Source organism: Xenopus laevis, chromosome 4L (genome assembly GCF_017654675.1).
Source record: "Xenopus laevis strain J_2021 chromosome 4L, Xenopus_laevis_v10.1, whole genome shotgun sequence".
Taxonomy (NCBI): domain Eukaryota; kingdom Metazoa; phylum Chordata; class Amphibia; order Anura; family Pipidae; genus Xenopus; species Xenopus laevis.
This window is the reverse complement of record NC_054377.1, coordinates 104398106-104426043: the sequence shown is the minus strand read 5'-3', so window position 1 is coordinate 104426043 and position 27938 is coordinate 104398106. Positions and strand designations below refer to the sequence as shown.

The 27938-nt window shown below is 36.5% G+C and overlaps 1 protein-coding gene across 1 annotated transcript in view; it reads left to right on the top strand.

Annotated features, from left to right (window-relative positions):
* rgs5.L (regulator of G-protein signaling 5 L homeolog) overlaps nucleotides 1-27246 on the top strand; it is a 38664-nt gene extending 11418 nt beyond the window's left edge. Inside the window, exons 2-5 of the mRNA XM_041590564.1 lie at nucleotides 5878-5988; nucleotides 7588-7649; nucleotides 14035-14201; nucleotides 22995-27246. Of these exons, the coding sequence (XP_041446498.1) occupies nucleotides 5878-5988; nucleotides 7588-7649; nucleotides 14035-14201; nucleotides 22995-23156 (502 nt within the window). The 3' untranslated portion in view covers nucleotides 23157-27246. The remainder of the gene's footprint in view (nucleotides 1-5877; nucleotides 5989-7587; nucleotides 7650-14034; nucleotides 14202-22994) is intronic.
* The last annotated feature ends 692 nt before the right edge of the window (nucleotides 27247-27938 follow it).

Genomic DNA, 27938 nt, shown 5'->3' with positions numbered 1-27938 from the left:
ACAATCATACTTATGAACAGCAGGGGGAGCCCCCGCCTTACTTCCCAGCCATGCAGAACTCAAGCAGCTTTGTTTATGATGATCCCTAAGCAGCCCAGACCACACTGAGCATGTGCACAGTCTTGGTCTTGCAAAGATGTTTAACAAAGTTACCAGATGGTGACCCCGTGTAGCCAACTTTGAAAGCATAAATAATTTGTTTGATTAGGCTTGTGGTGCAGTAAGTTCATGTTTATATTTAGTATACAAAATACAGCATTTCTAGCCTTATTCTATTTTAGACTTTACATGCCCTTTAATCACTCGTTGCTTTTGCTCCTTCTAACTCCAATCTTCTGCCTTATTCCCCCACTTCTGCTCTTCTCTCCCAATGCTGCAGCTCACTGGTCTTGCTCTATTCCTTCCCACCACTACAGCTTATTGCCCTGGTTCTTTCTTTCCTCACTGATCCTGCTTTTTATTTCTTTTAATTTGAATCTATTTCTTGCTTTTGTTTGTAGCTCTTGCTCTCTGGCCCACTTTTCACAGTTTATGGCTAATGCTCATTCTATCCCAAGTGCTATAGCTATCAAATCTCCTAGTATCTGAATATTCTGCTACAGTTTATAGGTATACTGTATGTCCTCAGACCGGAAGAACATTTATTGTCCTTTCAATTTCTGTTATTTGCCCCGGTCCTTACATATTTATTCCCCCTCTTTTTTATCTTGTCTGTCTCAGATCCCCCTGTTTCATTTCATCTACTTAACCATTAATGGTTTTCTTGCTCTTTCACAGCCTGACTTCAGATTGTGGAGCTTAAGTTTGACTCTGCTAAACATCTTTAGGTTATTTTGGGATATGTCATACTCTCCTCATCTGGCCTTAATTCCCACTAATTACCAGCACAAGCTTCACACAATAAAAGCAAATAAATGGTCACTGGGGATTACAAATGTGCCCATAGCCAAAAGGACAAAATCTACCTTAGTTTTTATATTGTGCATGCAAATATTAAAAACACACTTTGGGGGGCTGCAGGATGGAGTACATTTTTTAATTTTCATTAAAGCCAGACTACCTCCTTTGTACTGAATTATTTTGTTGTTTGTGAAATGAGTATTCCTTCTTGTAGCCTTTCTGTTTATACAACATTCTCAGTTAATTTGTTCACCGAACTTCAGACAAATAGTTTTAAGAACATTCCAGGACCATTCTCACTTTCTGTTGCTATAATGAAAATAGGATAAATCAGCCTGTATTTATATAATACTCTGTACTATAAACATCTAAAGGACAATAATAGCCACAGAGCAGGCCCACGTCTACCACACCGGAGGTCCTGTGGTAAAATTAAACCGTAATCATTTAATGGGCAGATTAAATTGTTATTGCTGCTTGTGCAATTATCTCATGTTACTTTAAGCACAGTTACAATAAAAACTTATGATATAGTGACAGAAGAATGGTTGTGTACTTTTCACTTCACTATATGCATAAGCGTTCATCATGGCCCTTTCATACCCCTGCCAAAGCAGCCAAACCCTGTGTATAAACAGAACCTAAGAGGATGAGTTCATATCCAGTAAAGAATTGGTTCTGTTGTGTGGCTGGGTGCAAGAAAGAGATCTCTTCTGCCAAGGAGAGCATAAAGAAGACTTGCCGTTGGCTTTGCCGCACTTCGCCAGGTGTAGATTCGCCAGGTGTAGATTCGCCAGGGCTGCGCAAATTCACAAGGATCTGAAGTTGCGCACAAGTTACCGATCGTTTGTGAAGTTGCGCTAGCGATATTACGATCAGCGGTTCAAAGTTACGCTAGCGATGCCAAATTTGCCAAAAGCGTGCAGATAAAATACAATGGCCGTATATGCAGCAGCAAACACATTAAACTACACAATGCCAGTGAACCTTAATAAATGTATTCTAATGCCCTACACATGTGCCCACAGTATAGTTTAGGTGCCATATGTTATCAAATGTAGGGGGGAAGGAGGTACCCTAAAAAAAAAAATCTATCTTTTTCAGCCTATCACCCTATAAAAAGTAAAAGACGCCAGGGTTTTTTGGGAAAAAATGTTAACTTTTTTTGGATCAATCCCTATCTACTCTATTGCACTTCGCCTGTTCCGAGGTGGCGAAGTAAAGTCTGGCGATAGAGGTAATGTTCACGAAAATCTGCAACTTAATGAATTAGCGTAGTTATGTCCCTTTCGCCAGAGCGCAACTTCGCCTGGTGTAAGGGTGCGAAGTAGCGCTAAAGTAGGTCTACTTCACTAGCGAATTTACCCTAGCACCCATTAGTAAATCGGCGAAGTGGCAAAATTACGTTGCTGTAAAGTCTTCTTTATATATATATATATATATATATATATATATATATATATATATATATATATATATATATATATATATATATATATATTCAGAAGCCACAAATGGCACTTTGGGTACTTCTCTATTGAAGAAAGTGGTTGCAGATACACTCAAAATGTTCCTATTTAGAGAATAACAATCATTCTTTTATCTTAAAATAATGGTTTTAAAGGGGAATGTTTAAAAAACACTGTAAATCAACTGAACATGGGCATGGCACTGGCTACCATCCCCACATTCCGACTGCTGTGTTTAATCAGTTTGTGCCAGTTCCGGGGTTGTAACTGTATCACAAAGTGTAACAATAAGCCCATTGTATCAATATGATTGTCTTATGTTGTGACACAATGGGAAAAAGTATGCTTACGTCCATTCTCTTTGCTTTTTTTCCTTGCACTGCCACTCCCAAATGACTCTGGGAACCCATCAGTTTAATTTTCCTGCTTTCTGTTATTCTCCTGGGAGATGTTGGTAAAGTGAAGGAAGTTTTCTGGCTGAAAGTGTTTGATCAGAATACTTCCTCCTCTTCAGTACACAGACTAAGTGGCACTGCCATAAAGGAAGCCTTGTTCATAACAATCCCTGCTAATCTATTGTATAGTTTCTGGGCCATTCTTATTTAATAACATGGACGTAATTGGCTTTATTTCAAAGACTTTTGAAAACCTGCTTCCATCCTGTATTAAGTTGTAACTTAAGATCATCTCTCGCTTTGTACTGTAATCTGTTATATAACAAATGAACTATTTGTACTGACCTACTGGCTGTTTATAGCAGATCCGTACATTCTACCCTGATGAGATAACCCTGGTCCATGTAACCAATACTCAGATTTACTCAGAATTGTGAAACAAGGGCTTCCAAAGCTAGTTAATACCAACAGCGGATAAGGATATCCAGTCGAGCTTAGATATGACCTAGAAGGGAAACTTGCAGATTCGAGCAACTGATATGGATTACATTCTGAAATAAGTAGGCACCTTGGTAATGGCTCACTTCAGTGGAGAACCATGCATCAGAACAATGCTGCAATTACATTTATTCGATGTATGTATTTAATAAATTAAATTCCACAAGCAGCCCTTAACCTCCTTCTGACCCTACTATGTCCAAGCCTCTGACTGTGGTATGAATTACTCTTTTCACCATAAAAACATTAATTTCATTGATCCTTAGAAACCCATATTCTCATATATGAAGGATAATTTTCCATTTGCGAACCTGTTTAGATTTTGCTCTGAAATATTCTGAAAATATGACTTATATGCTTGATAAATTAAGCAAAACATCTTTCTGCTTTCAGTCCAGATAAATTCTTGCTTGAAAGCTGTTACCCTAGAACAAATAAACTGTGTTTCTGGAAATAGCAGCAGCCACTTTGATGAGAAGACAACACTCCAGTTATGGAAACTTTCTGTCTTTTGTTGCTTTTCTTTGTATGAGTGTTTCACTTCATATTGTGATCTGTTAGCTTTGTGTTATGAATTTTTTATGGGGCTCGCACGGTGGATCTTTGGATGGAACAAGGATAAGCACAATAGAAGCTGAGTTGTGATAAATTCTGTTGGTTGTTTGCTGTAAGGGAGAGATGTCAGCCCTGCAGCTGCTACATAACTACAATCCAGATTCCCATATCCCAAGGAGCAAACATGGGGATTAAGATCACATTTTATCTGGCTAAGGAAATCAATACTGAATGCAGAGAACCCTACTGGTAATACCCTGTCTTACAAACTGGAACCTGAAAGGAATCATATTCACTAACATATTTCCTTACAGAGACACAAATATTTGTACCTGTTTATAATGACGTGCTCTAGCAGCAAACAAAATATTGTTATTATTTATTTGAGACAGTGATAACAGACTTTTCCTAGTATAAACAAAATGGCATTACTATGTACAGTATAGTATGCAATCTAAGAAATAGTTTTTTATTGCTGTATTACTTATGTGGCTGCCCCCCTTCCCCTTTTCAGGCTGAACCAGTCATACAGGTTTCTACTCTCTAATACATCTTGTCATGGCTGTTAACACGGTCATTGAATGTCTACATTACAAGTGTTTGTAAGATGCATTGCCATTTCTCTAATGTTTCTCATAATTGTGCATAATAAAAATAGTATGCACCACTAAAAAAAAAACCTTAAAAGAATAAATGCATTCTATATGTCAATAATTGTAACTGTATTAAGCATTTTAACCAATGTAGTGCTAAAAAAATCTGTTTAGCCCATGTTGGTGAAAAGCTTTATTACAGGTCAATCAACATGTATAATGGGCGATTAATAATAACAGGCCCGAGGCTTTTTCAGCTCTAGTAACCCATAGCCACCAATCTGGTTTTTGCTATCAGACAGCAGACCAATAGGCTGCCAGCTGTTATTGCCCTCTCCTCTTAGTTGTCATTAAGTTATGAGCTAATGTCTAGTTTTGGTTATTGTCTCTTGGACTGGGACATACTTGAAAATCTCTGACTGTATATGTATTTTCATATTTACTATGTTTTTCAAATTATTACAGCCATATACATATCAAAGAAAAAAGTTTGGTTGACTAAAATATGTAAAAGGTACTAACATTTGAAGAGCAGAAAATGAGTAAAGCAACAGTTGAGAAAATTCTAGTTCTTCAAGGCAAAGCAAAACCTTTCAGACCCTCGGCGAATAGAAGCAGGAAATAAACTCAGAGTCTTTCATGTCACTAAAACCCCAAGCAATGTCTCAACAATAGCTTCATTTTGTAAACATTATTCATATAAATCAAAAACAGAGATAAGGGTCTACCAGAGCAACAATAATAGCTGAGGATCACATATGTGACTTTTGTCAAAATCTTATCTTTATGGAAAATATTAAAAATATGTCTTTAGAAATACTTGTATAGTATAATGTTTGTACAGTTGACAATGTTGAAGCTTAGCCATTTTTTACTAAATAGATCTACTCCCAGTTGGTTTGCTTGTGGTGGGGAATAGCTAGAAGGGATACTCAACTTTTAATAAAAGAGGTAAGTATGGCGAAGAATGGGATTGCACACATGGGGCTGAACAGACAAGATAAAGGAATAAAAAGATGTAGTTTAATGGAGGTCTTTAAAGAAAGCTGGGTAGGGAGAGAGGGTATGAATAGAGTTCTGGAAAGGAAAGGAAAGAATAGGAAAGGAAGGGGTCACAAATGGAATGAATATTGAAGGGTGGATATGAGATAAAGCAGAGTTTGGGGAAGGGCCAAAAAATAGGATTAAATTAATTCTTCTGTTGCAGATCTACAATTTCCAGCATCACTACCACAGGATATTGGGACATGTACTGTATTTCAGTAAAAGCTGGAAAGCCTCATGCTTCTAGTTAAAGTTCACTATTTGTGCCATTTAAGGTTTACTCGCCACTCCTCACCAGCATGGCGACACAGATCAGAAAATGACTTTGATTCTATAATAGCTTGCAAGTAGATTGCATTAGGTACATACATGTTCCTTTCATGAATTCTGCTGAATTGTTACCTACTTTTGTTTTGCCCTTAGAGCCAAGGAGATAAAGACCAAACTTGGGACTCTCCTCCAGAAGCCTGAATCAGCCATCGATTTGATTATCCCATACCCAGATAAGCCAGAAAAACCACCGAAAGCTTCCAAGTATGATTTTTGCATATGTATTTTTTGTGTGATGTTCTTGCCTGAATATTTTCTCTGCCTAGAACTTCCTCTTCACAGACTTCTGAATGATTAATTATATATGGTTAGCACCAAGGGATGTTCAGGTTATCTGGATAGTTGACAGGTCTTGGAGATCAAAGTGATGCAACAATAAACAGCTATGCATTTATGTGTTTATTGTGAATTTTACTTTATAATTGTATGTCCTGTGTTCATAATCTATTATACTATCAGCCCCTTTATCTCTCTTTCTTGGGATCTCTTCTCTTTCTATTCATTTCTCTGGGTTTAGCAGATCCAGGTCAGGCCTTTTATATAAGCTACAGGTACAGTATATTGTGGATTATCCAAATTCTTAATTGTTGATACAGAAATAAGTTATTTGATACAACTAGGGACACTAATTACTTTGTTTTACTCTCCTTTATTAAGATTAGCACCTACCTTTAGTACATTTATTGTAATGTTCATTTCCATTTAAGTTTTAATCAGATGGTAAAGCAAGTTTAGAGATGAGAATCATATTATATATTGGATCAGTTAAGTTGTTTGTGGACAGTTAACAGTTTTATTTTTTGTTTTTGTGTGTCTTTGGCTTTTCCAATCAACACTCTCTAGTTCAGGACAAAAAATAAAGCTCAGGGCTGTCCTTTCTTTGTGTCTGATCTTTTCTGTGTGCCTTGAATAAATAATGTTTGTACTCCTTTAATAGATCTAATCGCCATGATAAATTATAGAAGCATATTGGATATTGTGGTTCTAAAACCTCTCTAATTTAATTCAGAAGTAATTACTGTGTGACTGTGAAATATCTCATAAAGCATTTTATTTTACCGTCCATTGTCTACCAGATTCTACTTGATGGGAAAAAACATATCTCCTAATTCATCTCCTAATTCATCTCCATATTTCCCCATAGACCTCAATGGAGTTTTCACATGAAAAACCATGAGATACATTTTGTAATGAATTTTGAGCAAAGTTGTTATTAATGCCTAAACTCCCATGCCTGATTTGACCTTACTTATTGATTTAAAAAACTTGCATCAATTGTATCAGGAAAAACCCTGATAGAATTGAGCGAAAACCCAAATCGTCCGATTTTTTAGGGTTTGGTCAAAAACCCAGAATTTTTCGGATTTTCAGGCTAAACCCAGTGCAAACCATGATAACTTCAAATTGAGATTGTTGCCTCTCCTGTTGACTTATACAGGACCTTGACAGGTCTGAGATGGTGGATTTTTCGGATTCTGGCTTTTTGCAGCATTGGGATGTAATAAATCTTGAAAAATTCAAGGTTATTTTTACACTAAAAATCCAGTTTTTGCCCCAAAAAGCCCGACCAGATAAATTTCAGGTTTAGTAAATAACCCCCTAGAAGTCTGCCCCTGGCATGGGGAATTTTATTTTATGCAGGTAAAACACCTGCACCAATTGTATGTCAAGCTGTCTGTTTTCATACACTGCAGTAAACTGATTATAGATTATATTCTGAAAATAAAGAGTGGGACATAGTACTCAGTTTATAGTACTCAGCTTGGGACCATGTTTCACTGATGCTCCTGATTCCTTTTTCAGGCCATCAGCAGAAGAAGCAGTGCAATGGCGTGATTCATTGGAAAGGCTGCTGCAGAACAGCTGTGAGTATTCCACTGTCTGTCTTATGTCTCCCTGCTTCTTTCTGCTTCCTGCCTGTGTTCCTTTGCACAAGCTCTGCGTTATGCTGCTTTATGCCATTGACCCCAAAGAGATTATTTTTCCCACAAGCAGGAATATTACACTGACTGGAAAAAGCAGACCTTTTTGTCCTTTGGTTTGAGTTGACCCTGTATGGGTTTGAATTCCTAGAGAGGTTGGAAGGAACACCATAACCATCTGACGTGTTGTATGTATTAGCCTGCTGTTATTCACACAGTTCACTGTCACACTGATGTGAAACATATGACACATGGAACAAAAGCAGTGGTCTCTATATAGTGCTTTGTAAATGTATTCAGACCTGTGATCAATTCTCGTGTTTTACTAAATAAATTCTTAACTGAAATGTCATTATTTGTGAGACTTGTATATGAAACTAGAGCACTATTGGGTTACACAGCACTATACAATTTTACCTAAGTATAAATATACATAGATTATGTAGCAGTGGTCAAAAACACCATAGGTAGGAGGTCCCTTCCTGTAGAGCTTACAATCTATTAATTATCTATCCATTCTGGAGCATTGTTAACAAATTTGGTCATATTTCGAAGCATAGTGCTTCAATAAATTTACACTGATTTGCATCGAAAGGCTTTTCCAGTTTATTCCTACTTTGTATCGAACCATTCCCCCTTTTTCCCCTCTGACTTTTTGATCTGCTTTAAGCAGGCAAAGTCCATTGTTTGCTATGGCATAAATCTTTGTAAGGCTACACATAATTCTATCAGGTAACAAATTCATAAACAATAGAGCTATACTGTTTGTTGCGATTCTAAAACCTCTGTAATTGAATTCAGGGGAATTACTGAGTGACTAAAATATCCCATATTTTTTATGTTAAAAAATATGTTGATTTTAATGCAAAGCAAGCTTATAGGTTGACTTTTCTGCACTATGTTCAGCACTAAAGAACATCAGAACTTTCTTTTTTTCTTGGGCACATCTTGACCACAAAAACGTTTCCACATCACTGTGGGGTCAGTAATACTTTCTGTTAAACTGTAGCTGTAGGCTTATTTTATTCTAACATTACTTTTACTCCAGTAAAAGTGTTTATTATTGGCCTCTCTATGTGGCTTTGCTCACAAGTCCATGTTTGTGCAGAGAATTCTAGACAATGTCTGGGTGATTTGGTTTCATTAATTTTCAAGCCTTTCTTCAAATTTACACTGTGCAAAGTGATTCCTTTATTCTTAATAATCCATTGGTAGAGGCCAATTTTGTCTTTGGTAAGGCAATTGGCTTTCCTGAAGAGGAGCTGAATACTTATGGAAATCTATATGGACAGTAAAAGGATTTTATAAAGAAATGTACTTGTAAATCTGCATGCCAACCTCATCTGGCGACCTTTTAGCTGTTCCTAGGCAAAGTATTTTAGACACAGAAATTTCTTCCAAGCTATAGTCAGGTGATCCCACTGGTGTCTAATAAAAGGGCAGCCAAGTTTGGGAGTTTTACTTTGAAAGCAGCAAGTAAGTTGCAGGTAAAACTTAGTCCCTTTGTAAAATGTATAATGAAGCAATAGAATTCTTAATGAATCAGATAAAATTGAGCGTAGGACTGGCCAGATATGGGATGACTTTGACGTAGTTGGCCAGCTTAAATATATTGCAATATATGGACAAACAATCCCTGTTTTGTTTAAAGGGTAAGGCATTTTTCAGTAGCAGTATGCACAAAATGTCTCTGTCTTAAATATATTGATAATGGTTGAGTGCAGAGGACCTCTTGTATTTGTTCCTATTAAATTCAACAGCAGAGGTGGGTATCCACCTTTACTACCCATATTACCCTAGCATTCATGCCTTTATTTGCATAAGAGACTGGAATATGAAAAGAGGGACCAAATAGAAATATGAGCAATAAAAAGTAGCAATAACATTTTTAGCGTTACAGTGCATTTGTTTTCTTAGATGGGATCAGTGACCCGTATTTGAAAGTTGGAAAGAGTCAGAAGAAGAAGGAAAATAATTAAAATAAATAAATAATGAAGACCAATTGAAGTTGCTTAGAATTAGCCATTCTATAACATATTGAAAGTTCACTTAAAGGTGAACAACCCATTTAAGGTGGTCAATGAAACTCTTCTCTTCACAAATAAGGTAGAAAAAGGAAAGTTGTATAATGGTGTCCTTTGCATCCAACAATCCAAGATGGTAAACAGACGATGAGCAAAACCTTAGTTTCCCTTTGTAATAGAAAACAATTTCGGTTATAGAACACTTTTTAACAACAAAGACAATTGTTCTGTCAGTTTTGCTGTTTTACATAAACAACCCACATTATGAACTGCTATATGGAAACCATTCACAATGTGGCTCATTTCTCATAAATATATTAACTGCAAACACCTACTAAGTTCTTCATAACACCTCAAATTTGGCTTAATGCCCACCTCCCCTTTTTCAGTCCTTCGGTTGTACTTTATGATCTATTGTTGAGTTGCCCAAGGCTACCACATATAATAATTATGTTACTGGGCTTAATTGCTTGAACAACATCCAGCGTGTACTGAACAGATACCCTTAGGCAGCAGAGAATTGAAGTTTGAATTTCTATTGTCATATTTTGTCATATCTTCCCCTGCTTAATTATAATCTGTCCTGTCAGTTCTGCAATTATAATAATATTGTGGCCTTCATGGCTTCTCAGACTGTTTAAATAATCACTTTATATCTGCTGCCGAAAAACACTTATTTCTTACGGTTTGACATCAATGCACAAAGAATGCTTTTCAGTATGGAAATACACGTGATTTGGTTATATAACACTATGTATTCACTTGTATCACTACAGGGTTATCATTTGTATCCTTTTAATAGTTATTCATTCACTTTCCGGCAGAAATGTATTTTGCATGGGCCAATGATGGCTGGGGATGCAGATGGAAATTATACAACTTGTCTTTGAGTGCATTTGTAGGATAATGTATACCATTCACTCCTGTAGAAAAGAGTATTCTAGCGAAGCCCACTAATGAAAAACATCCATTCAAAATAATAAAACTGATTCAATGACAAAGACAATATTATTGTGTACAGTAACGGCTTTTATATGTGAGTCATTGATGAAGTTCACTTTTAGGCATTCCTGTTTAGTGCTTTTTTATATTCTAAAAAAATGACATTGTGGGGCAAATTTACTTAAGGTCGAATATCGAGGGTTAATTAACCCTCGATATTCGACTGTCGAAGTTAAATCCTTCGACTTCGAATTCAAAGGATTTTAATCCATCGATCGAACGATTTTTGTTCGACCAAAAAAAGATAGCTAACATTGACTTCGGTAGCTTTTAGGTGGCGAACTAGGGGGTCGTAGATTTTTTTTAAAGAGACAGTACTTCGACTATCGAATGTTCGAATAGTCGAACGATTTTTAGTTCGAAACGTTCGATTCAAAGTTGTAGTTGAAGGTCGAAGTAGCCCATTCGATGGTCGAAGTAGCCAAAAAAAACATTCGAAATTCGAAGTTTTTTTTCCTCTATTCCTTCACTCGAGCTAAGTAAATGGGCCCCTGTGTGTAGTTTTTAATTATTAATAGTAGTAATACATGCATTTAGAAAGTATTTGCAATTTTCTGCAGCACTGTACAATAGAAGGGTGTACACACCAAACACACATAAACTGATCAATACAAGATGTTAAGAAGGCTCTGCTCATTAGAGCTTACAAACACAGCCTGGGACTGGCTCATGTATTATATTATGTGTATAATGGCACATGGGACTGTGACTGAGCTTCTCTGCTTGCATTTTATCCAAAAGCAGAGAAAAACCAATGCACTCCACTATGTTGGCTTTTCTCTGCTTGTAGGGAAAATGCCATTATGCTTAGTTATTTTGATTACAAACCAGGTGGCACTGCAGGTTTCAGGATCCGTTGATTAAGGGTGCCATGCCCAAAACATGTCAGGCCTCAGTGTCCAGCAGCCTGTTGCAATAAAGTCACAGTATTTACACAGTAAAACTTAATCCCTGTGTAAAATGTATAATGAAGCAATAGAATTCTTAATGAATCAGATGCAATTTGAGTGTAGGACTGTCCAGATATGGGATGACTTTGACATAGTTGGCCAGCTTAAATATATTGCAATATATGGACAAACAATCCCTGTTTTGTTTAAAGGGTAAGGCATTTTTAATAGCTGTATGCACATAATTTCTCAATGTTTTAAATATATTGATAATGAGTGCAGAGGTTCCTTGTATTTGTCCATTAATTGAGAGAACATTCCCTACATGCAATCTTATTCCGTGAATGGAGAGGGCAGCACTGAGCATGCTCTAAGAGTGAGATGTATGTAGCATATTCCTACAGCAGCTCATGGACTATAATGTGGCTGGATTTGCTATAGTGGACACTATACTATATACTGCAATTACAAAAATTGCAGAATTCTGGGGTGCAACACAGGGCCACAAATGACACTGGCATGTGCCCATGCATACAATGCAATATATCTAACTCAACTCTAGTGATGAGCAAAGATTTGCGAAATTGTGAATAATTTTGCAGAACAGTAAAAAAATTTGCAAAACGCATTGAAGTCAATAGGCGTCAGATCAAAAATCACATCTTGTCTTCATGGAAGTGCATTCCTTTTGTATTGAATTATAGTTCTTTTGACTCTCTTGCAAACTTTGTAACTCTTATTACATTACTCCACTTAAATTTCTTCCGTTGCCATGTGTTTCTATGGTGAAGCCACGTCTGTCTCTGCAAGCAAAAATACATGAGAATATTATTCTGCGGTTTGTGTACTGTCTTTCTTTCCAAGTAAAATTAATTGCATTTAACATCTTTACTGTAACATACACAGATGTCTATTATGAGTAAACAAAATGGAAATATTCTTACCAGAAAATGTAAATTATATGAGAACCATGCGTGGTGCGGGAAACCACACAGAGTCTATTTCTGAGAATTCTCCAACACTTGTGCTCTTCTCTCTAAACTTCCTGATTTATAATGAATCGTTTCCCATAAAAATAACTTTTCACCAAGAATCTGATATGTGTTTACACATTCTAAGTCTTTGGCAATGTCGATTAAATGGGATTTTACATGGTATATCTCATAGTCAATCTTTTTTAGTTCAGGTTTGCTAATCTGCACTATTGGCTACACTTGATTCTTGACACTCCTGGGTTCTGTCAATAAGTTGTCCAATGTTATTATGTTAATGTCAGTTTATTCAATATGATAGCTGTCACTGTCAGTAGGCACTCCAGTCTGTCCATGTGCAGTGGCCAATGGAAACTCCTGTTGGTAACCATTCAAACAAAGACCTCCATTTCCTCCCCTGACTGCACATTTCTGGTGTCTTGGGTGCTGGAAAGATGCATTGTGCTATTGCCAGCACCTAACAATTATTCCTCTAATAGAAAAAAACCCCTAAACAAATATATCTTCATCAACTAATACCAGAATCATTTAAACATCACCTATGTTTGGGGTCAAATTGGCATTACAAACATTTGATTTCTTTTCTTTAGAGTTGTCTGGATGGAAACTGTAATAAAATTACCTGCACGGTGGGGTCGCCCGCTGCTCCTGTGCGCCTCTTAAAGGTACAGGCGCGCTGGCATGATTGCGCCAGCGCGCATTGGCGCACGTTTTGGCGCAAACTTTGAGTGTATTTAAGGCCCATTCTGATCCCCAGCCAGTGGTTCCTGAGCCTTGTGCATCTGTTCCTGTACCTGTTTGTCTCGATTATCTGGTTTTGACTCCAGCCTGTTCCCTGACTACTCTGTATCCTGACCCTTGCCTGTCTACGACAACTCTTCCAGCTTAACCCCTTGATTGACAACCCGGTTTGACCCTTGCCTGCCTGACGATTCTGATATCCGCCTGCCTCGACCCAGCCTGTCTGACCATCCTTCTGCCTAATCCTCTTGTACTGTGACCTTCGGCCCAAAAGACTTTGCTAACAGCTGTGCCCCTTTGCCAGGCAGAACATCTCGCCTTGCACCCCTCATTACGTCCAGGTGGCACCCAAGTAAGCTGAGGGCTCCTCCCGAAGCCCAACGGTGGTCACACTACTGGTGAAGCCAAGCCGAGACCAGGGTTCTTGGCACTTGTTCTGGTATTGGGTGCCGGTCGTGACAGAAACATTCAAAATGTATACATTATTATTTTTAAGACAATATAATGTTTGCAGTAAATATAGATGAGAAGCCAGTAAGTCACACAGAAAAACAGAGTCCATTTTAAGATATTTTATGAAACTTGATATCTTAAGATTTACTGTAAAAAACTTTGTTGAATTGAGATTCCGTGTAACCCATTACCATGCCATATTGAATTATGTTCCTTTCCTCTGCAGATGGTCTCTCTGTCTTCCAGAGTTTCCTGAAGTCAGAGTTCAGTGAGGAGAACATTGAGTTCTGGATGGCCTGTGAGGATTACAAAAAGGCCAAGTCTCCATCCAAGATGACAACCAAGGCCAAAAAAATCTATGAAGAGTTCATCCAAACAGAGGCACCCAGAGAGGTATAATAATTACTTTAATGTATATCTCTCTCTCTGCCACTGACTGGGCAATGTCAACCTACCACCAAGTCTCCCCATGTAAAGAGCAACAGGGCATTCAATTAAGTGTATGTCTGTATGATATTATATGTCATAGTATTTTATTTAGTTCTGCTATGCAATTATATTTTTATTATTAGTTTGACATCACTCATAACAGCTAAAAAGGTTATTTAAAAGACGGTGAACTACAGTGACCAGTGTCAAAGTCATAAATGTAGCAGCACTCATAATTTTAAGGAATTCTGTTCCAAAATCTATAATAACTGTATATTAAAAGGATGTTTAATCTGAATTTATTTAGCTTTGCTGATGACCTTACTTAGTATAAAGGGGTCGTCTCATCATTTTGGGGCATGTACGAAGGCATAAGGCAACAGACCAACAGGTTATGTAACTTCAAAGTGCTAATAGTAGCGGCCAGTTTATGGTTAATTGTAATTCTTTGTCAATTGGTAACAATGGTTTTTTAGATTTAAGAACTCTAACAACTTTTTTTCTGCTCAAAGGCAGAGAACTTTTCCTGACAGTCATGAAAGTGGGGAATGATGGCAAAATATCAAACTGCCAGTTTGATAAAACCCAGTTTGATATTTGATATATCTTAGTCAAAGTCCTGAGACCTGACCTACAGTAAATAAGGCAAATGTCTGCTGCCTTTCAGGCTTTTATTCAAAACATAATGTTAACTAAATAACTAATAATATTATATCCTTATAAGTGCTTGGTGATGTCACCATCTCTAATCAGTGCATAGTGATGTCATTTTTGCCACATGACTTACTGAAACCTGTGCAAAATCACAAAGCTGAAGACCTTGTTCTTTTAAATGATCATGACACTCCTTGGTGACTTATAGGGGCCGATTCACTAAATTCGAGTGAAGGATTCGAAGTAAAAAAACTTCGAATTTCAAAGTATTTTTTGGGCTACTTCGACCATCGAATGGGCTACTTCGACCTTCGACTACGACTACGACTTCGAATCAAAGGATTCGAACTAAAAATCGTTCGACTATTCGACCATTCGATAGTCGAAGTACTGTCTTTTTAAAAAAAACTTCGACCCCCTAGTTCGGCAGCTAAAAGCTACCGAAGTTAATGTTAGCCTATGGGGGAGGTCCCCATAGGCTTTCCTAAGTTTTTTTGATCGAAGGATATTCCTTCGATCGTTGGATTAAAATCCTTCGAAGGATTTAATCGTTCGATCGAATGAATAATCCTTCGATCGTACGATCGCAGTATTTGCGCTAAATCCTTCGACTTCGATATTCGAAGTCGAAGGATTTCAATTCCTAGTCGAATATCGAGGGTTTATTAACCCTCGATATTCGACCCTTAATGAATCAGCCCCATAATGTCCTTATATTTTACAATATCAAATGTACAGGTTAGCAGTTTTATATGTTTACTTAATTGCTTTGTAACTTCTTATATCCATATAATGCTACATTAACCCCCAGATAAAGTACAGGAGGTATATTATCCCCTATCTTACTGTACAGCTGTGGCATCAGAAGTTATTTATAGCTTTAAATAATGATTTCCCTGACATTATTAAGCCCCTTTTTTCTGTATTGTTTCCGCCACCATCTCTTTAATCTTCCATAAAATTAATATTCTTTGAGAGACTGTACAGTACTGTAAACACTGTACTGTATATTGCTATATTTAACAAACAACTATTTCTTATGTAACCTTCACATAATAAATATCTGAATGAAAAGCATGAAACAGGAAGGTGTTATAGACAAGCTGTTTGTTGACACTGTCTTGAGATCTACTGATCACCAGCTAAAGGTCTACTGGTAGATCCCGATCTACCTTTTGGGCACCCCTGGGTTAGTATACTAGTATCACCATCAAGAGTTCTTCTCCTTAGGCCACACAAAATGCTATTGTAAGAACTGTACTCGCACATACATCATTTACTTTCCTCTTACTAAACATCCCTTGTGGATCTCTAGTAAGTATTGCACTCAATAAAAAAGTCAAATATCAACCAAATAATTTTCGGTGGAATATTTCTACATATGCTCTGCTAAGGAACAGCTTCACAACATGTGCTGTTAATACTAAATTATCATGCCCTATTTATATCTATATATATTTATATACAAACCACCTTTTTGCAAGTCATTGCACTTCTTTCCCTCTGTGTGTAAGTTACTGCTCGATTAAGACCAAAGCTTTGGGAGTTCCACAGGCAAAAAATATGCAAGCCTGACCAAGTCAAAGCTCTCTGCACAAGCTTGGATTGTTATAAAATTGAAAACTGCATCACTTAATTTAGATTAGCGTTTAAATGTAATAAAGCAATGGAAAAATACGTAATGGCTTTTATAGCACCAGTGCCCTACAGTTCACTGTTAATTTAACATGTTATATCATTCTGCCTTTCAGGCTTATGTGTTTCCAAGAACATTATCATGTCTTGGGGAGGTAGCTTTTCTACATTGGCCTCAAACAGAGCCATTAGCAGTACCAACCCCTTTGATCTTCAGCTACACTAATGCAGGGGCCTCTAATTTATGTCTATGCATCATGTACTCTGATTAAAATTTTTTGTTAAGAGTAAGTATAATCACCTATTAGATGGCACTAGTCCCCACAGGAAAGTTATAAGTTGCCTTTACATCCTATAATAGGACTATGTATCAACAATGTCAGGAGTAATGTTTAACGAAAATATAACACAGGGTGTCTCCTTGATTGGGAATGACATGCCATATTACTGGTTGATATTGTATCCAGTATTGTCCTGTTCTAGTATATATATATATATATATCTATATATATATCTATATCTATATATATATCTATATATATATATATATATATATATACATATATATATATATATATATACATATATATATATATACATATATATATATATATATATATATATATCTATATATATATCTATATATATATATATATATATATATATATATATATATATACATATATATATATATATATATATATATATACATATATATATATATATATATATACATATATATATATATATATATACATATACATATATATATATATATATATATATATATATATATATATATATATATATATATATATATATATATATATATGCGCTAGCAAATGCTTATAACTCTACTATTCTACATCACCATTTGATAAATAGTCAGGAGATTTTTTTTGCTGTTATTTTTGTCCATGTTACCATACTTCTACCGCAAAGTGTGTATTTTAATACTTATTTTAATACTAATGCATATTCATAAGATCTGCAATTATATTGTCTGATATTTCCAGCTAGCACATTACGTAGCCTTCTTAATCATTGCAGGACCTCTGGGAGTAATTGTGGGGTTGAGGTTGAGGTTAAGGTTAAAAAATAAGCAAAGCAAAGCTTCTCAAAAATTATTAGCAATTCAATTTTGTTAATAATTAGCAGATTTGCCTTAGGAAGTAAGGGATGTTTCTTGAAGTCGGAATGAAGGGCATGATATTAAATGATTCACACTTCTGTAGTCCTCATAGTAACACAACTGTTGTGGTGCCTCCAAACAAAGATGAGTTTCTTTATGTAGTGTAAGTATTGACCCGGGTACAGATACAAAATCTAATTAAAATATAATTGGTGCTATTGCTTGTCAGGCGAATGTCACTTGAACAGTCATACTCATTTCATGGCAAACCAACAATTGCCTGACAATTGCTGTTCATTGCCACAGAAATGAATGTAGGCAGTATTGAGCATTTCACCCTTGCCTTCCATGCTGTCAAACAAATGATCAAAAATGATCCCTTGTGCTATAGCCCAATTTCAGTGGTTCCCAAATTCTGAGGCTGACCACCACCAAGAGTCCTGGAGCAGAAGCAGAGGGGCCTGTCTGAAAGTCAGTTAGGTTAAGGTTTTGGGATAATGGCTATATACTCTCATAAACACCATTAAAAGCCCCAATCAGACATCATGTGACATTTCAGGTAAACACATATTTGCTGTCCTAGATATCCTTTGAAACTATGGCAGAACTGCCAGTGTTCTCTTGTATCTGTAACTTTGTGATGAGCTAAGGGGGAGTCTGAAAGAAAAGCAGGTCCTCTTAAGTGGGGCTTAAAGCCAATGTTCACTCTAAGCTGTGTGCTTGTGCGGACAACAACAAATTTTGAGGCTAGAAGAATTTTGTACATCTAGTGGCTATTCTTGTGCAGATATGGCTGTGTGTGTGTGTGTGAGTGTGTGTTAGGAATTTGGATACTAGTCACTTAAGAATTGATTTTGTACCCCGTTTAAAAGAGTCCTACAATGTTGTGGTTAGTGACTGACAACAATTCGCCCATGCCTCAAAGGTGGAAGGTCCTCCCATACCAACCCAATCAGATACTGGTCACTATGAGTAGATTCCCTTGTTCAAATTAGTGATGAAGATCTTGTACTTTTAGTTTATCTCCTTTAGAGAAAACAAAAGCAAATATCAATTTGCTGTACTGGCTCTCTGAGCCCATGTATTTACTCCAAGAGTTTGTGCAGCAGATTCCTAAGTGTTAATGATGAATTTGGAAATCCCTTGAGGTGGATGCGGAAATATGTGGAAATATATTAAAACTCAGAGTGTTAAAGGTCCAGCATTAAACTTATTTTTTAATTCCAGTTTGTATTTGGAATTTGGAAGACAATAAATAATTATTTAGCCCTCAGCCAGCTCCATCTCAGCACACATTGGTTGTTTTCTTCCCTTAAGCTCCCAACAGTAGCATGTACAGGCCAGTCCCTACTATGTAAGAATAACATCTTATTATAACAGTTGCTTGCATTTCTCAGCTTTAGACATGCTTCCAAATGAGGTAGAAATGCAGTTTCCTTTAAACACAGGAAAGTAGATTAAAGTTATTTCTACAATAGGGCTTGTCATCACCATTTACATCAGAAAAGTGGTATGACTACAGGGTAGTAGTACAAGTGCAGAGAGTGCTAGAAGTTGGATACTGCACGTAGCCCCTTCTTGGGTCTTCACTTCCCATGCTGATTCTTCCAGCAGGATACAGATGTTTTATCCCAGAGGAGCAGGCTGTGCCACATTATGCAGATGTTGAGTCTCCCAGGGAGAGGCACAGTGACCCGAGCTGCGTTTGGACACTTGTGTAAATATTTACTGCTCAGTCTAGTGACATGTTGCACTGTGAAAGCAGCATGTCAGGTCTAGTTGGCATCCTGTCATAGTGGTAACTGGCATCAGACACACATTTCCAGCAGAGATAAAGACAGTATCTAAATGTGAGTGCTAACCTGTACTGGTGAATGTGAAGAAAAATCGCATGTGAGTTATGACTACCAATCGGAAAGTGGGGGCACAGTAAATACAAATAAATGTAGAAAAAAATAACTCTATTAGAATAATCATACTGTAGAAAACTCTTGATTGGGATTGCCCAATAAAATTGTAGATTATTTTAACATGATAACTGAAGTTGTCCAGCATAATATTATTTGGTAATGTTTGTGAAGATTCTTATTCATCCAGGTCATGGTATATCTGTAGAAATCAACTGGACTTGCTGTTTTTTTTCCTTGAAGACATTTCACCAGTCATCCAACTGGCTTTCTCAATTCAGAATAACTTGTAAATAAGATCTTTCCGGAATAAATACCTTGGAATGTTGCTCCAATCAGCATAACCTGTTTATCATAATCAGCAACGATGGCATGAAGTTAGGTGCTGATTGTATTAGCAAGATTGGTGCTTTGAGGTGTCATTGCTCCTTCCAGGGAGCAGTGCCAAAACAGCATTGTATGTGGCAGATAATAGCTGTCTACCAGTGAAGGTGGAAAACAGGAGTGTCATATGTAGCTGGAGTGTCGGAAAAACTTAGAAGGATTTTTAATAAACACCACATCCCTGTCTGCTTTAAACCCCACAACACACTGAGGCAGCAAAAGATCCAACCCCAAAGCACAAGAAGAGTAACATTGTGTATGCAGTGCAGTGAGGAGTGTTCTGATTTGTATGTGGGAGAAACCAAACAACAGTTACACCAGCGTATGGCGCAGCACAGAAGAGCCACATCCTTTGGTCAGGAATCAGCCGTATACCTACATCTAAAATAAAATAGAAAACATGTTTGAAGACTGCCAAATCCAGATTCTAGACCGGGAGAACGATTGGTTTAAAAGAGGTGTTAAAGAAGCCATATATGTAAAAACTGAAAAACCAAGTTTGAATAGAGGTGGGGGTGCGACATCTCTTGTCTGCCACATCCAATGCTGTTTTAGGATCTCTCCTTCATGCATGCCTTGCTGATTATGATAAACAGATTATTCTGATTGGAGCAACATTTCAAGGTATCTTATTTACAAGCCATTCTGAAATAAGAAAGCCAGTTTGATGACTGGTGAAACGTCTTCAAGAAAGACGTTTCACAGCAAGTCCAGTTGATTTGACTTATTTCTATAGATATTATTTGTTAATAAGATTTCTTTTAAAATGTGAATTCCTACAAATGATATTTGATGATATAATAACCTTCCAATTTCCAGCCTGCAACAGAGTACTTTTACACCCCTTAGTGTTCCTGCCGCTGCAGCAAGGAGTTTTTTATTTATTGATTATCTTGCTTTTGGGTCTTTTTCTATTCATCTTCCATCCTGATTCCAAATCTTCTCTTTAGTTCTAGGACTTGTGAAGTAGATGATTTGATAAGATCTAGACCCATTTGTTATCCCACCTAGTGGACCCTTATCTTGTCTTTTCACTTTTTTCTTGTCTATTCCCACTTTTCTAACAATTTTAAACCCCCACCCTACTCTGTCTTGGCATGTATAAATGTCTTCCAGTACAGTTTTATACAATGTAACATCTTTAAGCCTAAAGAAGAGATGCAAAACTATCATCCTGAAAGCTTGCAGTTTTTACTTATTCAGCCAATAAAAGGTATTACTTAACCTCACATTTTCTTCTTCTAAGGAAATGTAGTCCTACCTACCAGATAGCAGTTGGAATTCTAAGACTGAAAACTGCTTAACAAAAAATCATAATACAGTATTTAAAAACATTCAAAATATAAAAATTTCAGATTGTGTTAGAATACTGCTATCTACATTATACTAAAAGTTGCTTATTCGAAGAACTAGTCCTTTAAATGAATGCATAAATTCTAACATTTCTAAAACCTCAAAGAGTCATACAATTATGTGCCTTGTACAGTGTTCATATGGAGTACAGGTATGCAGACTTGGGTTTTCCAGATAAGAAGTCTTTCCATAATTTGGATCACCATACTATTATTCATTGCATTTTGCCGCATATTTTATAAATCTTGTTTAATACAGTTGTTAGGTTACAGTAGTTTTATTCATCAATAATTATACAATATAGTGAAATGGTTTATTATGAGAGTAAGTTTGCCATTATCCAAGTAACTGCAGAATTTCGGGTTTTCAGTCTGAGGAGTAAGCACATGTGTTTTTTTATGGACATGTATGGGGAACCTCCCAATCATGAACTACTCAGGAGACTTGAGAATCCTGTTTGAAAAAGTAGGGCAGTGAATATCCATATGACAATGTTTGGAAGCCAACATATTCTCCCAATAAACCATCCACATTGCACAGACAAATGTCTCTGAATTCAGTGGGATAAAGAGTCTAGCACAATACCTTACCTGATGCTGAGGGAGTAAATGACAAGTGTGTTCAGTTCAAGCACAAGGCGCATGTCCCACAAATTGCACAAAACAATGATGGGACGTATTATATATACAGTAAATAAGGACTGAATTGTTATCACTAACACCATCACAAAAAATGTGACTGAAAAGTGTACAGAGACACCCTAATGGGTGTTTGTAATAAAATGGATTATGGCTATTTTTTTTCACCACTAACCAAAGGGAACTCGTTTGCAATATTCCCCTGAGGTTAGATTAGAACATAAAGATGAATATGCTGTCTTGAGTAAAATAAGAAACAGAAGGAAATTTAAAACCAAGGCAGACAGACATGTTAGATCAGTGCCAAGATGTAGAGCTCACAGGTATGAATAGGTCATAGTTTAAAAACGGAGACAAAATTCTGCACATCCAATGTCTTGCAGTTGTCACATTGTAAACGGAGCAATGGGCGTAAGATGTTTGTTTCTCACTTTTTATAATTTTGATCAGGAATTTAATTCAGTTATAAATAAAAATGAACATATACAATTGGAACATGGGAAGATTGATCAGCACCACTTTGTTTATCCAAGGATTTCTTCTCTTTTTTATTTTCAGTATCCAATAGCAATCATTTATAATGTTTCTTTTAGTCAGTCATATTTTTAAATAAATATTAGACAATGAACATTGAAAGTAGCATATTATAAACATAATTGAAACTGGGATAGATCTAGAGGGTATATTAGGTACAGAAATTTTCTTTGGATGAGATTTGTGATGCAGAAACAGACTGTAGAATGCAAGTAAACATTTAAATAACTCAGTATTTCTCAACCTGGGATCTTACAGCTGGGGCAGTAGTAAACACTTATATTAATAAAAATAATAACCCTGTAATTTCTTTATTCTGCGTTCTGACTGAGAGTTCAGAATCCGACTAGCAACACACTATTGCTATGGTCAAATTTTATTCTGACTTTGAGTCATTTATATCTCTTTTCTCACTCTCTCTTTATATAAATATATGTATAATATAAAATGTATTAAAATTACTTTGCACAGACAGACGAGCAGAGTTGATCAAATCTCTATTTGCTTTCTCTCTTAATAGGTCAATATCGACCATTTCACCAAAGCTGTTACCATGAAGAACTTGGTTGAACCATCATCTACAAGTTTTGATCTTGCCCAGAAGAAGATCTTTGCTCTGATGGAGAAGGATTCACTGCCCAGATTTGTGCGCTCTGAATTCTATCAGGAGCTAATAAAGTAGTGGCATGATGGAGCTGTGCAGTGGATCCTCAGCACTCCTTGAGTCCCAGACACTGGTTAGCTGGCATTTTCCTAATGCATCTGCTTTGGCCAATGTGTGCTTTTTTTGTTTGATTTTATAGTTAAAGTGTCCTCCATAATGTAATAAGAAGAAATATATGTAGCCCCACATATATCACGTCTAACCACTTCAGTGATGTGTACCAGATGGGAGTCCATCAGTGCTGAGATATTACATCCCAAACTGTTTTCACCCAAACCTATCCCAGAGTCAGACAGATCTTAACTAGGGCATATTGATTTATTTTAATGTATAATACTTTCAAGAACATGAATAGATTATCACTCTAGAGATGATGAGATATTAAGAGAAGCTGAGAAAGTTAAGCGTTGCCCACTATCTTGTAACAGTGGAGAATATAGTTAGTCTTCAGGGAAGGAAACTCCTTACTACAGTATGTACAACAGCATTCCGACACAGGACATGGGAAAAGTCATCACAAATGTGCTCACCTGAGGAGACAAAGTATATGTTACCATCCCTAATTATTTAACCCTGTCACTAACAAGGTACTGAATATGATCCTGGCATGCCAGAATGACCTACACATGAGAGTTTTATTCCCATTGTATGGGCTTTGTAGTATGATTACATCTGTTGGAAAAGGAAACTGAAAGGAAGCATGAATAGATATTTGTAAAAAGTCCAGCTCGTTCTGTACTTCCAAATTAAATTTGTTTTAAACATGTATAATTGGAAGCATTGGAATTTTATGACTGGTGTGACTTCACAAGAAGACACCAAACACAGATCTACCTTCTATAAAATAACTAAAAACTAACTGGAGCAAAATAAGAACTACTGCTCTGGTATTTTGATGACAAATTTAGCTTCCATTGCACTGACTTTATAGATCTCCTAGGATTTAAAGACAGGACAACAACTGCTTTTACATGCCCTGGTGACCTGCACAGATTGTCATTGTATGTTATTTAATGGACTACTTATCTAAACTGGGTTTAGGGTCTTTTGTATGGCGCTCTTAGTCACATGATAAGTAAAGGGAGGTTATATGGCTTGATTGCAGTCAGATGTATGTTCCGGGAATGGGTTGAAATGCTTACAGAAAGGTTCGATAGGACTGAATAAAGTCAAAATAGCAGGACAGTATATGTGGGAGCTGAAAGCTTGCTGACAAAGGCTTTCCAGATTTAAAGTGAAATCATACCAAGAGGAATAATTGAAACATATTTAACCTTATTTAATAATAATCCTTAGCATCTGCTGCCACTGCCTTCTGTTGCTTTTTATCTAAACATCTTTTTGTGTCAGAAAAAAAATATTTATTTCTTTAAAATGAGATATAGGATAATATGGTGGATCCTATTACATTTCAGATAAGTGATGTGTGTACACAATATGATATTACCTCCCCATCCTAATCTAATTGAATTAATAATCTAATAATTTGCATCCAACACAAAAGACTGCCATGCCGCTTTGTGACTGCAGCATTATATTCTAATCTGGACAAAAAAGTACCCCAAGATCATTCAGAGCACTGTTATTGACTGATAGAAACCCCCTACAATGGTTATGAGAAAGATATTTCTCTTTTGGATACTCTATTTATAACCTCCGCCTCTAATTCTCATGTTTGCATTTGTAAACCCCACTTACCTTTTTATGATGTAAGGTTCCAATTGCTGCTCTATATCTTAAGATAAAAAATAAAGACATGGTTTACACACATTAGTTAGATGCCATGAATACTAATGGTAAAGAGCACCTTAAGGCTGGTAGAGTAGGACAAACTTAGCAGAGGTGATCATTTTTTAAACATAACATGAGTCGCTTTACAGCATAACTATAGGTGACTGGGCAAAACTTGAAAAATGCCCCAGCAGCACTCCAAAATCTTGAAAGTAAAGTGGTTTATTCGTGCCACAAACCATGTGACAAATTGGGCTTCACCAGCTCAAGCTGCTTGATAAAGGGCTGGTTAAGCCTGAAACTTTGCCCGGTATGTGGCATGAATAAACCACTTTACTTTGACCATTTTGGAGTACTGCCACAGTATTATTCTTATGTAGAGCCTTACAGAATACTGTTTTGAAGTTATCAGTATCACCTTCGATCTATAGCCAGTGTAAAAAAAGCACACCGTTCTTTGTGCAATAGTATAATTTCCAGTTAAACTGGCCAATGTAACATCCTTCAAGCATAATCTGATGGGAATATAACTTTCAGATGTATTCCCTGCTCTAATCATGTGTTTAACATTTAATGAAACTGCTCCAGAACACCTAGTCCCAATTCAAAAGAATCAACTCAAATATCACAGCATCAAGCAATGAAGATAAACAAACATACTGAAGGGAACCTTTCTGTAAGGCAGGCAAAAGGGCTCAGTAAATTCAAGCATGTTGTGTTAAAGCAGGCCAGCACAGCATTCCGTATGAAATAGGCTTTCATCCTCAGACAGAGCACTGTTTTAATCGTTCTGAAACAATTCGAAGTTATAAAAGCTCTGTGTCTTCTTAATATTTTAGCCAGATAGCCCTTGTTGGTGAAAGTTTAAAATATTCCTTGTGGTAGGAAGTAGCTAGTGAAAGGGGGCAAACGTTATTATATCTGTTTTTTCTCTGTCTTTGGGGCGAGAGTGATGAATATAGAAAATATATTTAACTAATGGTGAAAGTATGATGCTTCCCAAATGGCCCATCAGTCTTTAAAGTACTCTTTGTGGATTTTTTTATTTGTGGAATTGTTTATGTGACCTATAGTGGAAAATCAAGTGAATTAACTAGAGTGGTTCACCTTGCAATTTCTTATTGTAAGCCAATTTTCTACCCCACTTCTGTTATCTCTATACTTTGCAATACAGGTATGGGATCTGTTATCTGGAAATGTATTATCCAGAAAGCTCCTAATTATGGGAAGGCCATATACTCCATTCTATTCTATTTAAAAAGTGATTTCCTTTCTCTCTGTAATAATAAAACAGTAGCTTGTACTTGGTCCAAACTAAGATATAATTAATCATTATTGGAAGCAAAACCAGCCTATTGGGATTATTTAATATTTAAATTATTTGTTTAGTAGACTTAAGGTATGAAGATCCAAATTAAAGAAATATCACTCCTGAAAGAACTAGAAAACACTGGCCCCCAAGCATTCTAGGTAACAGGCCCCATACCTATACTAATCAAACTACAGGGATAATTTTGTAATGGGTGAAAAGTCTGGTTCAAGTATTCCATTCCACATCAACCAAGTGTAACCTTTTATAATTCTAACTGCAGTAGACCCATACATATGAAGTGCTGAATGGTTACTATGGATTTCTAAACCTTAATAGAACTATGCATATTTCCTAGTGGCCACAGCTTGCATTGATGCATGCCCCAAATTAAGTAATGCAGTTGCATATACTAATCATGGTATCAATTAAAAGACAGGACTTAGATTTTGTAACCTGAAACTGATGGCTACTTCCAGCTAACAAATAATTAGAATAAAAGTACATAAATGTTATTACTACTATTTTATCAGCAAAACAACACTGAGTGCACCACTACACTATTTGGCCATTGCTTTTGCATGTGAAGATTTGTGGGATCTCTGCACAGCTCAATGAAATGTCTGGGATATGCATAAGCCTTTTGTTATCTTGTTCTTTTGCCCTATGTATTTTTCTTGCTTTGCAGCTGTAACGACAGTTTGATGTCCTGTGTTAAGTGACCATCATCCTTAGAGATTCCTGTCAGGCATAACTAATAAGTTCTCCAGAGATGTCATTAGGGCTGCATACTTGTGAAGGACTCCTAGGAAACAAATGGGTTAAGCTCTGTTTTTGAAGCAGGCAATAGTAATATTGGTAAGCAGGTAATATTGTATAGCACAAAGAGAGAAGAGGAGCCTGGATTTCCATTCTTGAAATTGTAGGGGGTGTAGTTCCTAAAGATGGCACCATTCTGTATGTTGTTTTATCATTAAACTGGACTATGCTATCCCTGCTCTTTTAATTTCTTGGTGGTTATAACCTGTAACTTTTCTAAATAAAAGTATGTAATGCTTTGTTTTAAAATGGTTTAAGCTGGACCAGAACCCAGATAAAGTAAACACAGTTTTCAGGGCTCAAGCTGTTGTCACACTAAAATAGCTTAGTCTGTTGATCTGTTGATGCAACACTTCTGAATAAGGGGCTGATTTATGAACATGGGAACTAAACTGCGCATGTGTAGTTTCCAATATTAATTTATCAACAGTTCATTTTGAACAGTCTACTAGAAGAAAGAAATTGAAACTAAATACGTTATTGGTTGATATTTGCAATTGGTGATATGCAAGTTAGCTCCTGCAACAGTAAATTAGCCCTTATGTGTCTTCTGCCTACTGAACACCATCAGTCAATAGAGAAGAGCAAAGGCTCCACCTAAGGCAGATATAGGACATTGCAGCTGAAAAAAAATACAACGCGTGATCTACTTTGCCCCAGAGACAAACTGCTTGGGAAATAGTTACAACTACACTACACACAGTTTTATAGCACAAGACATAGACTGTATGGTTAGATGAAAGATGCGATTAAAGTCAATTTCAAACAAGCATTACCTATTATTTAAAGCCTTTACCAGCTGCAGATTCTCACTACTGATCTAATTTACTGTTTAACTTATTAGATCACAATGAAGGAAATCTCAGTCAACAGGACATTTAACTTTTTTTAAAGGGCATGTAAAGTCTAAAATAGAATAAGGCTAGAAATGCTGTATTTTG